This window comes from Coccinella septempunctata, chromosome 5, assembly GCF_907165205.1.
Source record: "Coccinella septempunctata chromosome 5, icCocSept1.1, whole genome shotgun sequence".
Lineage (NCBI taxonomy): Eukaryota > Metazoa > Arthropoda > Insecta > Coleoptera > Coccinellidae > Coccinella > Coccinella septempunctata.
The window spans coordinates 25,301,146-25,317,570 of record NC_058193.1 but is presented as its reverse complement, the minus strand read 5'-3'; the positions used below and the strand labels follow the sequence as shown (position 1 = coordinate 25,317,570).

The following is a 16,425-nucleotide window of genomic DNA, read 5'->3' as shown; positions in this document are numbered from 1 at the left end:
AAGGATATTAATGCATTGAATATTTCAAATCATATGACACATAAATGTCTATCTTGTCAAAATTCCCATATTTAAAATTAATTCATTTTTGACGTCCAATCACCTCCGAATATTTTTCGATATTTTTTGATATGGGGGAAACCAATCCACAAATTGAAGCCGATAGGCGTCTTCTAAAATTTGAAGCTTACGAAGATTATTTGGATTCGATGGTCACAGTTTACGATAAATGCTTGCTTCCGAACAGATTAGTAGCAAGACACATAGCAGAGTTGGGATATAGGTAAGTGGTCGATTGAAAATTGCATGTTTGCGGTTTGCAATATCTTCCAATAGCTTTTCTTATTCCATCATTATAAATGTATCGTCATGGAAAAGTGTGCTTTTCATTCAAGATCATAGACAAACATGAATCACGTGAGCTATTCAGAAGTAACAACTATTTCCCAAAAATTTCTTAGTTTCCCTTATCTCCAAATACAGCCTATACATAATGTCATGATACCTCAAGCGTATTAGGCTTGGAAGATTCTTTGAGCTTGTCTGAGGAGAAAACAGATATCCTTCTAGCTTCTTTCGAGAATGAAAGACTTGAACGATGATAAATTGAGCTGAAATTGAAAAGATCTGCATTTGAAAGATGAAGACAAATACTATTTTCTGCTCATGGCTACAAATTAAACTACAAGAATCAAGAATTTCTTTCTGTTGGCCAAACTGGTCCGCAGCATCCATGAGGTCACTGATAACTGATAACTAATAACTAATCGACAATTAGGCATTTTTTTTTTCGAAAATTAAACGATAATAGGGAAGATGTTAGTATAATCAAATGATACATAAACATTGTTACGTATTGTTATGGAACCGTTGTGCATTATTATGTTTAACTGCCCAGGGCCTCCACTGGGGTGAAGTGCTGGGTGAGTGTCAATATTTCGGCAACAAGGAATATCATCAGGTTATATGGAATAGTACAGAATTATGCAATATCATGACAGGAAAGAAAAACTTTTTTCCAATAGATGTATTTTTCTTCAAGTGATTATTTTTTCAAGAACTTGTGGAGAAACTCTAAGCAGAGAACAATTTGAAAAAAGACGAGCAGCTGTTATCAACTATTTACATCCTCCCTACAAACCTTATAGTATGGCTAGTACTGGTTTATTGTTAGGAGATCCAGCACAAAGAGAATTGGCTTTGAGAGAACGACCTAACAGGATTGGAATACTAGCAGTGAGTGACTATTCTAACTAGATTATATCCGTTGGTTCAGTCCATTCGTGTCATTTCTTGGGATTCGAAATAAACTGAGCAAAAAATAAAGTGGGACAGCAAAAACTTGCCCAAGTTTCACTAGCTAGTTATAGCTATAACTTCTTCATTTCTTCGATGCAAGACAAAGGATAATTTGGGAAAACCTCTGAATGGAACTTATTAGAATTATAGCCTCTTTCTTCTCCAAAGAAGGCTAATTTTGGGAGGAAAATGGAATTTCATAAAATAGGGATATTTCTATAGAAACGCAACGTATAGAGGAAATGACGAAAACATCCAGTGGTAATGAACCGACAATACGCCCAACATGAAGAAAAGTTTTGTAAGGCCCTCACGATTTCTGAAAAAAATTTCAATTTTTCGCTGCTCTATATTCATATGTACAACAAGAAATACTCTGCACCAACTGAATAAAGATTAAGGGCGGTGCTTCACACCACTGGCGAAAAATCCAAATTCGGCGAGTAAATGTCGAAGTTACAGCTACTATTTCAAGGAAGGTTTTTGTCTGCGCCCGTAATTTCTTCTGTAAACTTCATGAATTTCTCTGAACCTGCTGAAGATGTTGTAAAATTTCCAATCAATCAATAGATATAATTGTAATGGTTTGTTATACATTATAAAATAGGGAATAGATTGTAGAAAATTTTGTTTCAATTGAAGTGGCCCATCATCATCATCAGCAGCCTCTTATAGTCCACTTCTGGTCGTAGTCCTCCACTTTTGTCATCCACCTCTACTGTTCTGACCTATTTATCATCACCTTCTTTCCCACTGGGTGGGAACCAGATCTGACCGCCGCTGTATTCTTCTCGAGTCTTCATTATAACTGTGGACCAAAGACCACAACTGATTTTAGGGATTTAGTATCTCCTTAAACCGCTTATTTGCCTCCTGGTTTCCGAGCGCCCTTTATGAATTCGCCGTACAGAGCTATTTTGGGGAGTCTTGTGTCTTGCATCTTCAGAATGTGGCCGCTCCATCTGAGTCGGGCCCTCGTTACTTGAGTCTTAATTGTTAAACAACTCGCGCGTTACAAGACTTCTGCATTCGAAACTTTGTTAAACCATCTGATGTGCATTATTTGTCTTAGATGACGTTGTTGCGTTAGTTCAAGCTGTTTATGTCGCCTGTAGGGCGTCCAGCTTTCGCTCCCGTGAAGAAGCGATAGGAGGACCACTGCTTTGTAAACAGCTGTCTTGGTCTTCAGATTGAGGTCGTAATTTTGAAACACTCTGACCTTTAGCTTCAAGAACGCCCGTGATGCCGAATCGATACGGTTGTATATATATCTGCTTATGGAATATTTTATTGTCCTTTATATGTATTCACCCAATTACCCCACTATGCATAAAAGCATCGTCTGAACCTTTTTTCTGGGATGGGGGCCCTTAATAAGTCTCCTTCTCAACACAGTCAAATTGGCCACAGATCGTCGGATGATCCATTAATTCTTGATAAGTGGAAGATTATGATCAATTTTTCGATCCGAATGAATCTTTCAGTAATGAAACTGCAGAATTTCTTAAAATTAAACCTCACGTCAGTCTTCTCAAATCTAGTCTCATCCAACAATCTGAAGGAATTTTTATATCTTCCAATCCAGTTGGTGGTTGACGGAATGGAAGAGAAAATCGTTCATTAAGATCACAATGGTCAACTTGACACTAAACTGTATATTCCTAGACTTCATTCCCCGAAAGTTCCGTGAGCTTTTGAGCTTTCCGAGTAAACGAATTGCATGAGACGTCGTGCCCGCTGGGCAAACACAATATTTCTCAGGATGGAATCAGGGGGAATCTCGAATTAAAACATGGCCTCCGGTTGAAAAAACCGCCGAGGAAGAGGGTGCGGATCATCTGCAACCGCCGGCAAGAAATATATTTATGTGACAGTGTTCATTTTTCAGACAATCATCTTCCTGAGGCACTCGAATTGTGCGGGATCAGAGATATCTGGTTACATCGATTACGCTGATCAGCTGAAAAGGAGGGATTGGAATCAGTTCTTCAAGAGTGAGTCCAACATGAAAATTTTTTCTTTTCGTATCCGGTAATCGACTTCCGCCTGCAAGGCAATCGAAAGCGAAACAACTTTTTTCATGACATACAAATCAGTCGAGGGCAGGTGCTACCTCTAAAATGGCATTACTTTCGAAATTCCCTCTATTTCATATTATGAGTACGCTTATGGTCATGAGCATTAAAGGAAGGTCAAATTTCTGAACCACGTTCAAGCATAGAATTTCCATAAAATAATTTCGATAGAGTTCATAGAAGCTGAATTAAATCTAGAAATCTAGAATGGGCATTTTGTCAATTCTCGAAATTGTTGAAAATATTGAAATTTCTGAGCAGAGAAATCACTGTATATTATATGCACCTACGATTTTTTGGCGCCCAAGGACACTTTTGACAAGTAAGTCAAAATCTGCAATATATCTTCTAAAACAAAAATTATAGAGTAGAAAGATGGGAAACGAGGCGACTAAAGCGATTTGACCGCCACCTGTATGTGAAGCGTGTTTTTAAGACGTTAGGACTGGTTAAAATATTAATTCGAGTGCCAGAAACTTATGAAATTTTGTAAGATTTCAGACGTCCATTTTGATCAAAGAGGTTTTGAATGTTCTGATTCTCGCACCCCTTTTTGTTTATCTAGCTCGTTCTAGTTGCTGATTATTGAATTTTTTTTGTCTTATTTCTTGGTGAAAACACCAGAATATTGTTAGAAAATTATTGAATGGTGAAGAACTGTGGATCAAATAATTAAATGGATTTTCCGAGATTAAGTTTTCCACTAAATTAAGGAAAATGGGAGCGTAAGTATTAAAACTCGTAACATGTGAATCGGTCATTCATTGATTCTAATTTTCAGTGCTCCGAAGTGGATAACATTCTCAGGGCGTTAAGACAATGACTTCAGCAAACACTTCTGACTACACCATGTGCAGTGAACATTTTACTGCAGGTCAATTGAGAACATCCACGAAAATTGTTGTATGTAGAAAGCATCCCTTGCATGAACGGCCTAGGAAATTATTATTATTATAGGTCCATTCAATGATTCTCCACTACCACTCTTTCAATATATTCAGAAATGCAGAGGTTTTATTGATTTCCATTCGGGAAACAAATGGCTGTCACATTGTTGTTTGAAAAGTCAAAGTTTTATTAAACCTGTATTGAGTGTTTTGTTCATTCATTAATCAATTTGTATATTGTCTCATAAAGGGACCATATTATAAGGAAATCATAAAAAAGCACCAAGAAACTATACTGACATACAGGTTTTGTATATCTCTGTAAGGTTTTTGTTTTAAGTGTGGTTCTGAAAATTCTATAAATAATACCTACATATGTATCATCATGTGTAACTGGAAGGTGTATGCTATGATGATATATTGAATACATATTAATTTCTGATATATGTATATTTTACAAATTCATCTAAGTTTATTAATTCAAAACAACCTATTGCACAGAAATAACACCTTCGACGTATAGAAAATCACCATATACTTTAGTGTTCTAGTCAAAGCTTCATTTATTGCCCATAATTTCAATTTTTGTAAATTTTTTATAAATTGCAAATAAAACAGCGTTTTTCATTGATATAAATCGATTCCAAACAATGTTTAGATGAAAACTAACATCCAAATCACAAAACAAAACTATACTATATATATATATTTGTTTTCTGATCGAAACAAAATCGATATTGAAATTTAATACAAGGAGTAGAATTCGAATTTCACGCCCCTCAATTAATAAACAGAAAACTGTAATTAAAAAGTTTGTCTGTATTAACAATGCGTTTTCAGCGCCATCTCATTGTCAAGCGTGTTTTTACTGGCCAAAATGCAGTCGGTTTTTAGTATTAGAGATATGAGGGCGTTTCCTATATTTCTAATCTATAATCTTTGCTCTAAAAGTTATTATAAGAAAATTTATCCGATCCATTTTTTTAATAAAAAGTTACCTATAGTGAGGGGCAGTATTTATATGGAAACTAGGTTCGGTTGAATTTTTTCGATTGCAACTTGAACGTAAGTTCCTATAGGGACGTGATGTCATTTCGTCAAATCCGAATCTTCTACCAATATCCACAACCGCAACCGCCTGACATTCCACCGTTACATCTATATCCCGAACAGAGAAAAATTATAGGAATTATAACCTAGCGGAAATAGATACTAATGCTTATTTCCGTCCGGAAAAGAGCTGTTTCCGATTACGTCGATGTAACAATTCAATTTTTTTTCCAGGACAGATGCTCATTCTTCCGAATGCTCAGGACCTCGGATACTACCATTGGAAAACCAATCAGACCACAACAAATGATTCGGAAAATTACAAGGTCTGTATATGTATCGATATGCTTCAGATCAATTATTCACCTGCAATAAGTTGAACCTAATCGGTATACTTTTTTGTCTTGTCTTAATTATACTCTTCCGAAAATATTCGGTTGCACCTCTTTTTTTCTACATGCGATTTTGGCACAACTGCATCAGCTTTTATCGAAAGTACCTATTATCTCCCATAAGTTGCTATTTATTTAAAGGCACTCACAATATTTTGTTTCATGACCTTACATTCGTTCAATATGATATGGTTTTTAATTGATAGAGGTCAAATTGTGAAGGAAATACGTTGATGAAATGTTTCGATTATATTTAAATCATCTTCAGGGCTCTGAACGAGCAATACTTTATACTTTTTCTACTCTTGAAACAAAATGAACTGGATGATTAGAAAGTTGACTTGAACGAATATTATAGGCTTTTTCTCTTCTGCGGTCAGTCATAAACACACACACAAGAATCAAATACATTTAAAAAAATTATTGTTATGATTAAGGCACAGCTTAAGGAGAGTAAAATGGGTTCACTACTATTGTTGACTTGTAGCAATTATTATAATCTAAAATTAGTAAAAATTACCATAAAAAATAATCAATAGACTATTATATAGTTTCACCATTTCATCAATATAATTGGCATACTATAAGTAGCATACCATAATCACTAATCACGTTTGTATGCACATGTTTGAAATGGAAATTACAATTTTCCTCAGTGACGATCATCGATTTCTGGAATCAAAAGTTAAATTTCCAAGTTCGGATTCTGTATTTCAAATTTCGAAATAAAATATTTGAAATTTGATATTTAGACTTGTACAGTCAAAAAGGATAACAAAATATGTAAAGAACAAATTCGCTCAATATCCCCAAAGCAAGATATCACACACTTCATATTGACAAAAAAAAGGAGTGTTAATTGCATAACTTTCATAGTGGGCATTCGAATGAAAAGATATTGTTCTCATGTTCAAAATTTTCAGGTTATGGCAACAACAGAAAAGGGTTTGCAATTCCAGAACAGGTTCGACAGAAAAGTAATAACAGTAGATCCATGCAGCGAACCAGGACACAATACAACAAGGAAAAGGGTACCATCGAAAATGTACACCCATTTCATTGTTTTTGATCATATAGTCCGGCAAAGAATATGAAAAAGAATATTTATTATTTGAAATTTTTTTTATGATAAAATTATTTTTATAAAACGAATAAAAATATCTCTTTGAATATTTAAACAGTTACAGCACTGAAAGTATGATGTACTTATATCTCGTGTGCTAATTTAGTTTAATGAACACAAAACATAAAAGTATTCGAGGTTTCAATATGGAAAAATTTTCTAAAATTTATAAATGAAATCTCATTTTTTAAGTAAATTTTTCTGAATTCTGTTTATAATCGCTTAGAAATAAGGTAATCAGTAGAATATTTTACATTATTTTTTCATATGACTTTAGTCCACTCCAGTTTTGAGATAAAGGATGTTGAACTTTTCCCAAATCTACACTGCTCTGTTTTTTTCAGTTATGAAATGAAAAATTTACAATGAATGATATGTAATGAATGATAAATATTGTTGTGTTTGTGTCTAAGAGAAAAAGTAACATAGGTGCATTTTATAAATCGAGAACTATACCGCCAGGCAGAAAAAGTTGAGAAATCATTGTCATGAGAAATTGAAGTATGAAAAAATTTAATTAAATTGAAAAAAATGTCGAACCTATCATTATGCTGGTTGAAAATATTTTTTTATATTCTATTCATCAGAGAAAAGAATATTTTCATGTCAATTTTTAGAATATTTTCATGTCAATTTTGCATGTGGTTTCAGAAATATAAAACTGATGTTTCTGATAAAATTCAGAAATGGTACGCTGTGTCTGAGGACAAAAAATTATCTAATCTGTCTTTCTTTTTTTCTCCATTTACTATGGATACAGAAATCATTAAGACGAATCGATGATGGGTGATTAAATCCGAGAAGATATCTCGTGTGTTGTCGTTTTTCTTGTACTTATAGAGGGAAAGAAGATTCAGGTTTCTAAGAAACTTGCTAGTTTCACACAATATTATGAATGGTTGAATATCAAATCAGCTTAATTCCTATAGTTGTGCTCTGTTATCTTCAAAATATTTTCAACAATGTAAACCGAAGCATTTCCAGAGGAAGGAAAAGCTTTTTCCCTCAAGTTATTTCGTTAAAATATTCTTGGCACCCTCGTGATTGTTGTTCAAATCCTGAAATATATTTCACGTAGCGCCAGTAAGTAACAACTTACCCGTCTGAATATTATCAACATAAATGGCCTATTGTGTATCTTGCTCGTTGAGTTTCGTTGAATAAAGATATATATCTGGATATGTCAGTGTTCATAGGGTTTGTACACGAGGTCCATTATTTTTCATTTCGTCAGACAAGTTCATGAAGGAGAGGATATAGAAGCAGGATATTTGATGAAGGTAGCTTATTTTGTTCGAGAAGATGTGACAAAGGGAACGCTATTATGGAAAACCCACTGAAAACTCAAGAGGAATACCGTTAAATAAATTTGCCAGAAGTTAAAGATTGAAGGTATATAATATAATATAATGATATAATATAAAATTTTGTGGTTCAGAGTCAATCCAATTGAAACTTTTAAGTGATAAAGCAGCATCCATAACTCTGGGATTTGCAGTAACACGAAAATGAAAAATACGCTTTGGTGAAATAACGTCATTATTTCACGAATGTAGGAATACAATCCCATAGTTCAGAATAATTTTCCAATAAAACGAAGCTATCAAAGATAAAAGTTTTATTTCATGTAATTTCAACTAACCGAAATATGTATATGTATATGACATTCGGCACAGAAGGAGAATTGTTGGATCGTTTTAATACTGATACGCCATTTTGACGAACACAGAGAACTGCAAGGGTCTATATTAATAACAACCAACAATTCTACAAACTCAGTCACAGCTGATTCGACGTTGTGGTTTAGAAAAATGGACGAAGATAGAATTGAGTTCAATATTGTGGTACCTAAATCAACATTCCTGTTCATTCTAAGCATAATTTTTTTAACTCTGCCTTAATATCTTTAGTATGAGAATATAAGTTATTTTTTTCATCCTATTCCTTAGAGAGTGTATTTGATTTTTTTTATGGTAGGTATTTTAAAATACAGATCTTACTGGTTCGAAAGAAGTCGGTCATATTTAAATAATTTTCCTTTCAAAATACGAATAGATCAATAGAACAATTTTTTTTTCCCTCTCGTTGGAGTATAAGTACTTCATTAACTGCTGACTTAACGAATTTACCTCAGTTTCTGTATTCCTTCCCTACATTTAGTCCAATAACTGTCGAGTTAGTTTCGTCGATAAGTTTCGAGAGAAACTCGTATGATATCGATTAATTCTGCTGAATTCTTTGATGTACTCGCCTTCTGGCGTTCAATTTGGCCTATTCATCAAAATTGAATTGAAACAAACAAGGAATTCCATATATGGCGATAAGATCCGCACAGAGTTGGGCAAAACTATGGAAGGAGCAAATATGCTCCATGTTTACAATATGAATGTGAATATGAATTTTCCCGAATTGAAATCATCTATCTACTTGACTACTATCCTTTTGAAAGCGAATGATGTAATGAAAATTTTTATTTGAATCTGCAAAAAGTCGTTTTCTATTTTAACATATCTCATAACTTAATGTCTAATAAAGATCAAGATAATTGATAAAAATTTTTGGTTTCTCAGTTATAAAAAAAATTCGAAATTTTAAAACGAAAAATACTACGATAAGGCGTAGAAGGGCCATATAATATTTTAAAAATATTTTTCCATAAATTCCGAGTTCAAAGTCGGAATTTAACAAAATTCCGAGTTCAAAGTAGGAATTTAGTAAAATTCCGACATTGAAGTCGGAATTTTATTTACTTCGAAACCGATACAGGCTAGATGCACAGGGTGTTGTTCTACGACGACATAGATTATTTCTCCATATATACTGAGGGGACCTGGAAGCTCAATGTTATTTTATGGTTACTATTTCAGTACTATGGTGGGGGTAGGTTGTCCCCAACCTTACCTCTACCTGTCTACGAACATAATTTAATAATTATTCAAAAACATGGACCTAATGACAATTTTCTCCAATAAAATACATCAAGTTCAATATTTATTAAAGAACAACGCGTGTTTATTTTGTGAAATCTGAATCCTCTCGTAAATATCTCAGCATATTTGGAAATGACGCAATTCGTCATAGAGCTGCCTATATGAGGTTTTCTCACCGTTGTAATGACCTCTTCATGTAAGAAACATCAAAGCACACCGGGTGTACCTCGGGGTGTACTGATTTCTTGTCCATTGAGCCTCACGAGTATATATGAGAAGGAAATTTATTCATAAAATATCCGGAATATACGGAAAGTGGGGGAATTGGGAACACTTAATTTCAAACGCTGGAAAATTATACCAAAAATCACTAAAAATATTAAACTTTCATTGAAAAATTAACTTTGCTCATTTAGGTACTAATCGGAAACAAAAAATTATAAAAAATCAACGTTTCCTAAAAAATATCAACGAAATCAAAAAATACTATCGTTTCTATTTACCCGACTTCAAAATCGGAATTCAAGAAAAAATATTTTTGAAATATTATGTGGCCCTTCTACGCCTTTGTAAAATACTGAGTAAATATAATAATACCATATATACGAAACTGCTTCTATGTGGTTATTTCGAAAGACGAGAAAAAATTCATACCATGAACGCAATTTGCTTTTATCCTTCAATATACAGGGTGTAAATGAAAAGTTAAGAAAAATTTAAGGGGTAATTCCTTGTGAAAATATAGTTTGGGTCTTTTATTTAAAATTCTTTTTGATACCTTCCCGTAAGACCAAATTTTTCTTAGAAACCAGAAAGGGGCTGTCAAAAAAACTTAATGAAGATAAGCAATATTTTTTGAAGAGGAATCACCCCTTAAGTTTTTCGTCACTAGTCATCATTTCGAAATATTCATGGAAAAACCTCCTAAATTCTTGACACTCCCCATATTCCATTAATGTTGAGAAGTGCGAATAATCACATCAATCATGCAATTTGATGGAGCGATGTAATGAAAAAATTAATTTTACCAGCAGTTATTTCGTTGATAACTGGGGGAGTTAGATCCAATCCAATATGCTACATTATTCCCAAAAGTAATACATCTTAGGCATGTCTAATATTCGAAGGGAAATATCCTGGTATGCAATTTTAGGAAATCCTTCTCCTATTTATAGATTTTGTTGTGCCTTATTGGGAAACGAACTCGTTCTGTTTTGATCAAGAATAACTGAATTTAAATTCATTCTTCAAATATTGTTTTTGAACTCTGAAATAGTAATACTTCCTGAGCCCAGACTTACACTTCAGAGCTGATTTTTATAACTCTTTACTTCGAGGACGATGAAACCATATTGAATGTATGTGGATAAATGAATTTCTGTTTGTATTGAGCTTGGTCAGCCTGAAGAATCACTTAATAATATATTCAGGGTGTGCAAATTATCTCTGGCGAAAATGAGTAATTCTACAGGCCATTTGAAACGAATAAATTCCTACAGAGTTATTCAAGATTATTTTGCAACGTCTCACAATTTAGTCATTCAAAAGAAGGCATAACTTAAAAACTATCATCTTAATCAAAATTCATTGAACAAAATTAGTATTTTAGTTTTCTGGATATTTTTTGATGTGTTGCAGAGTCGAAAACTTAAGCTTGAAGTAATACAAAAAATATTCCTTCTGACTTTAGGATTTTGAATCTGTTACCTTATCCCTTGAGAATTTTTTTCCTCATCTCGATAAGAGTTGTATTATTTTCATTTTTATTGTATTAGTTGGCCTTGATCTCGTGTTCATTATTGGATAGGTACAACAGCCGTGAAAAATCATAACCTACGTGTCCTATCACTAAGAATCATTTCCAAATTAGCAAGCAACGCGGCGAACGTTTCAATCTGCTTGCTCGTGCTTCATAAGAGCTGACAAAGCTCTGCCATTCGGTGTCATTTTCAAGTTGACACAAGTCTTTCATATTTTCATTCATTCCCTAATCCTTTCGAACCCCATGTGCCATCATTATTAATCCCGGATGATCCAGAAACTCAAATGAAGCGATTATAGCCCATAAAATTAATTAATAACTGCACGATGTGCCGTAACTGCGAGCTGTAAAAATTCGAACAGGAGTGAAGTCGATCGAAATTTAAGGATATGGGCAATTAGTCGGGGGCATAAACTTTCAGAAGATGAAACAGTCATTGCGATTTACGAGGCGATAAAATTATGTCATGAGTGCCATGCCAGCTCTGATTGATTCCAGGATGATTTGATTCCAGTGAAAAGATTGATGGGGCTCAGACTGATAAAATTCAATCAGATTTATCAATAAAAATGGATACTGCTATATGGTATTAGGATATTGTAGATATAGGTACCGTAAGTTATTTCATTCAATTCCACTCTGAATTGATCATGAAATCTTTTGTAATTTAATTCTGTTAAGTTGCATCAGTGTCAAAATGCAAGAGGCTGTGAACTAGGTTCTATTTGGATCACAGACATTAGGAATTGAAACATGTAAAGCACTTGTTAGACAGAAGAAGAATGGAGAATAATCGAACGTTGATAATGTAGGAAAAAGATGATATAGAGAAAAAGTTCAGCTATTAAAAAAAAAAACCATTGCAAATATTTCAAAAAGTGTTATAGTTTCGAAAAGAGATCTGAGGAAGGGGAAACGGAAGCATTAAAAATATATGAGTTTGATATTCACTAAAGGGAAATTTTAAGGGGAAGTAGTACATATGATTCGAGATCAAGACGATCGGCTTTGGTTGCTTTGTGGATGCTATCCCAAATACAAAAATGTGTCACATCTTTGAGCAATAGCCTGACTTACGTACTGAGTCAGTTGAAAAAAAGAAATTACCAAGTGAAAGGTAATATTAGGAATATTGAATAATTTTCAGTTATTACCGAGGTTACTCCTGAATTTCAGCGTAATTTTGGCATATATCGCTAAGAAAATCTTTGCAATATATATACTTCATTCAAATTTATTTTAGCAGTCGGTTGGCCATGAAATAATTTTCTCAAGTTTTTGTAACTAGAACGAAGTTAGGTTGGCAGTCATGTCATGTCGTTAATGTCATAACGCCGTTGCCACAACAAATATCAATTTTTATTACGAAAATGCCGAAAGTGATTGAAAAAAGAGACAGGGTTTCAGGAAGTGCTATTTAGAATTCGGGTCCGCTCATTCAAATCATTATACCCTGATATTCTAAAATCCATAATACGTCAGACGGTAGCGAACACATTCAATGTAAGAGAATTTATATAATGTTTCATCTGAATCTAAACGACTTATATTTCAGCTGGATATTTCCACAATCAGAAAGATTGTGAATGAAGGGGATGACAAAGAATTTCCTTCTCACCCAAAAAAGTGGTGGCATTTGAGAATTTTATGTTTGTGTGAATTAATGCGAAAAGTTTACAACAGGATTTTCGATAAATGTCATCGGAGAATGAGTTCCCTAAAATTGATTTTTCTATTTTTCATTTGACTTGTCCTATACAATGTAAATGTCTTAAGGTACTAATAAATACCTAATTATTATTACATCAATGTATTAAGATAAATAGCCACAAATACGCGTAAGTTGCCCTGTTACTTTCTTATTCATGAAAAATTTTTGTTCAAAGGTGAAGTTCATCTTAACTTGAAACTTCCTTCAATCCCTTTTATTTATATTGAAGGAAGATGATTTTAGTTGAAGAATTTAACATTCTTGTAATTATCTGTTAATTCCTCCGGGAGATACCCATTCCCAACCATTGCATCATAAGCATTTCATCTTCGGGGTAATATTTTTGAAATCTACAAATGATGTAAGCCAAAGAAGATAACGAACATTAACTCTCCTCAAGCTAGTGCATATTATGATATTATACTGATCTCTTTTATTTTCCATGCAAATAACTGGATTTATGGTATGCCTTCAATCAGTTTGTATAAACTTCAATTATGTTCGTCACATATTTTCCGAAGAGATTCGACATTGTGATAAAATACGTAATAACAGAAACTTTTACGTAAAACGGGCAACATAGCGTTGATTTAAAACCCAAAAATGTTTTGACAAGCTTCATAACCCCACATTTTCGTACAATACAGAGTGAAATGTGTCAAATTTCCATGGCCAACCGACTGCTAAAATAAATTTGAATGAAGTATAGGTATAGAAAGTTCAAGTTTTGTTTCTCTTAAAAAAACAACTGAATTGGGAAAAAGAGACAGGGTGACATCAAGACGTCCTTTAACTTCAATTTAAAGAAAAAATCAAAACTTCACGTAAGAAATTGAAAGCGTAATTTAGGAAATAGTGAATGCCGTTTTTGAATGGAGATTCTTGAGGTTTTACCTATTGTTATTGTTTTTTTCCCACTTGATTGAGTTATACCCAGTTGTATTTTTTGTGATCAATATCTGAAAATTAATATGTGTGCCTGAACTTTAATCAAATTTCCATACTAACTAAATATAACAACAATTAAGGGTGAATCAGATATCAAATAATCATAATGAAATATCAAGAACATCAACACATATATTAATTCAAGTGAATTCCATAGAAAAAATTCCCTGCCGAAATTAATTTTCGAAATGAAATATTTTTAATGGGTACGGAAATTTAAAATGATTTTCAAAAATTTTCAATAAACATCAATAAAACAATATTGAATGAGTTGAGAGAAAATAATGATAAAAATGTTTATTAGTTAAAGAAATTATAAACAGATTGAAGCCATATGGTTTAAACATTTCAGTCCACGATTGTGAAAGGATAATAATATAAAAAATTAGACAAGATGTCTGAAAATTAATGACATGAGTGATCAGATAATTTTCATGTCAGTGATATCATGAAGAATCCTGACGATAAGGAGATAAATTTGATAATGAAAAATTTCGGAAAGGGAGAATTGACAAAATTATATTGTTATTTAAATTTTCGAACCTCTCTGATTTTTCATGAATATCAGACAATGAATATATTAAATAAATCTTCAGTTGTTATCTTCAGACAGGAGAAAAATAGTTGATACAAAATACGTTAATTATCATCAGATCATTATGAAATCAATCAACTTAATAATAGCATTTTTTTAATAAGGAAACTTCAATGCATAAGGCAACCATTGCCTCACTGGATGAAAATATGAGGTTCCATCTAGTTGGAAGTGGATGAGATCTTCTTGTAAAAGCAAAAGTATGGGAATATGTTCTTATATTTAGAAGAGCAATGGCTTACGGATAATATTCAAGAGAAATGGATTGGTAGAGAAGGGCGGCCAATTGAATGGCCACCACGCTCCACAGACTTTACACCTTCAGATTTTTTCCTCTGGGGACGTTGTGTTGTGTATAAAACAAAGCCCAGAGATTCAAAAGAATTGAGATTAAGAATACGCCGAGTATACCGAGAAATTCAAAATGAAGTATTTCTAAACAAGGCCGAATTTGAAAATAAGTTAAATTTTTACCTACAAAATAATGGACAACCCTTAGAAAATCTTTTATAGTAAATAATTTTTTCATTACATATTTCCATATTTCATTGCAACTCTTGATATCGTAACTATTCTCTTCTTTTTTTTTAATCTCAAACAAAAGATTCAAATGTACGGCATTTTTGAAAAGGCAAGGTATCACTCAACCCCCCCTTACCATTTCAAGGGTTGCTGTCATCGAAATTGCCTCGTTTTTACAAAAGAAAAATGCAAAACGTGGGCATTTTTCTTATTTTTCATGGGGCCGAAACATTTACTCAATATAATAATATAAAGAGAGCAGAATGGACTAATGACAATGCGAAATGTTCTAAAGAATTCTGTGTATCGAACTAATCCTTACCGGATTATTAACCACTTTGTTCTTATTGTGCAGTTCATCATAGACATCCTTCTCCCTATTGGCATAGTTCTTCATGCATAACACTTTCTTGTCAATCTTTCTTCCAATCATATTCTCGCCTTGTCCCATTTTGTTCTGATTATTCAGATACGGCCTACTGAAATGTATAAGGTATCACACGCGACAGTGAAATGTATACGATTTTCCAATTCAGAAGGAGTCAGTACGATCCGACCAAATTTGAGGGCCTAGAAGAGTGACAGCGTCAAGAAAACATTCCGATACGCGGTTAAGTTCGACATGCGGATATTTAACGCGTTACGACAGGGAAATTGGTTTTGCCTGTGATATTTATATGTCCCCCCCCTCGAATGTATCTCTGTTTTATTTCATCCATGGGATTTTTGGTGTGAGAGATGAGGTTAAAAGGAGATTATTCCAATCAATAACTGAATTTCTTCAGTTTATTTCTTGAGACCATACCATCACAGTCTTCTCTAGATGGCTGTGATACTATCTACTTCCGAACAATTTTTTGTTCGGAATGTCGGATAAGTATTGGAAACCAATGGACTTCTCTTAAGATAATTATTTCCATTTCACCTCATCGCAGAAAAATAGATTTTACTAAATGGACAATTTCATAAAAGAAAAGATGAGAATTTCTAGAGTATTATTAGAAATTTTTTTCAACCTTTTCTTCTTTCGATAGAACTCATATCGAAGAAAACTTGGAAGGCAATGAGGGAATAGAGCTTTTTCACGCTTGGGCAAATTTATAACCATCGCAGGCCTGTTTACCCGAAGAA

At 33.4% G+C, this 16,425-nt stretch overlaps 2 protein-coding genes across 5 annotated transcripts in view; one reads left to right on the top strand and one right to left on the bottom strand.

Moving 5' to 3' along the window:
- The window catches only part of LOC123313082 (nitric oxide synthase), a 158,577-nt gene that overhangs the window by 108,277 nt on the left and 33,875 nt on the right, over nucleotides 1-16,425 (bottom strand). For 2 of the 4 annotated variants that reach the window (XM_044897782.1, XM_044897784.1), the window contains exon 1: nucleotides 15,617-15,943. The exons of 1 other annotated variant lie outside the window; for it this stretch is intronic. In XM_044897782.1, the coding sequence (XP_044753717.1) occupies nucleotides 15,617-15,745 (129 nt within the window). In that variant the 5' untranslated portion in view covers nucleotides 15,746-15,943. Of the gene's footprint in view, nucleotides 1-103; nucleotides 223-15,616; nucleotides 15,944-16,425 lie in introns of those variants that run through there. One more of the 4 variants, XM_044897785.1, reaches the window with a different exon arrangement.
- On the top strand, nucleotides 132-6,812 carry LOC123313084 (cilia- and flagella-associated protein 299-like). Its single transcript, XM_044897786.1, has 5 exons — nucleotides 132-283; nucleotides 1,059-1,236; nucleotides 3,188-3,293; nucleotides 5,546-5,637; nucleotides 6,627-6,812. Exons 1-5 carry the CDS (start codon nucleotides 132-134, stop codon nucleotides 6,795-6,797), a joined length of 699 nt encoding a protein of 232 aa, XP_044753721.1. The 3' UTR covers nucleotides 6,798-6,812.

Excerpts from the sequence above, each read along its gene's own strand:
- LOC123313084 (XM_044897786.1), top strand. The coding sequence starts at position 132 with ATGGGGGAAACCAATCCACAAATTGAAGCCGATAGGCGTCTTCTAAAA. Across the intron at positions 1,237-3,187 it reads ACAGGATTGGAATACTAGCA|ACAATCATCTTCCTGAGGCA; the intron begins GTGAGTGACTAT and ends TTCATTTTTCAG. Across the intron at positions 3,294-5,545 it reads TTGGAATCAGTTCTTCAAGA|GACAGATGCTCATTCTTCCG; the intron begins GTGAGTCCAACA and ends TTTTTTTTCCAG.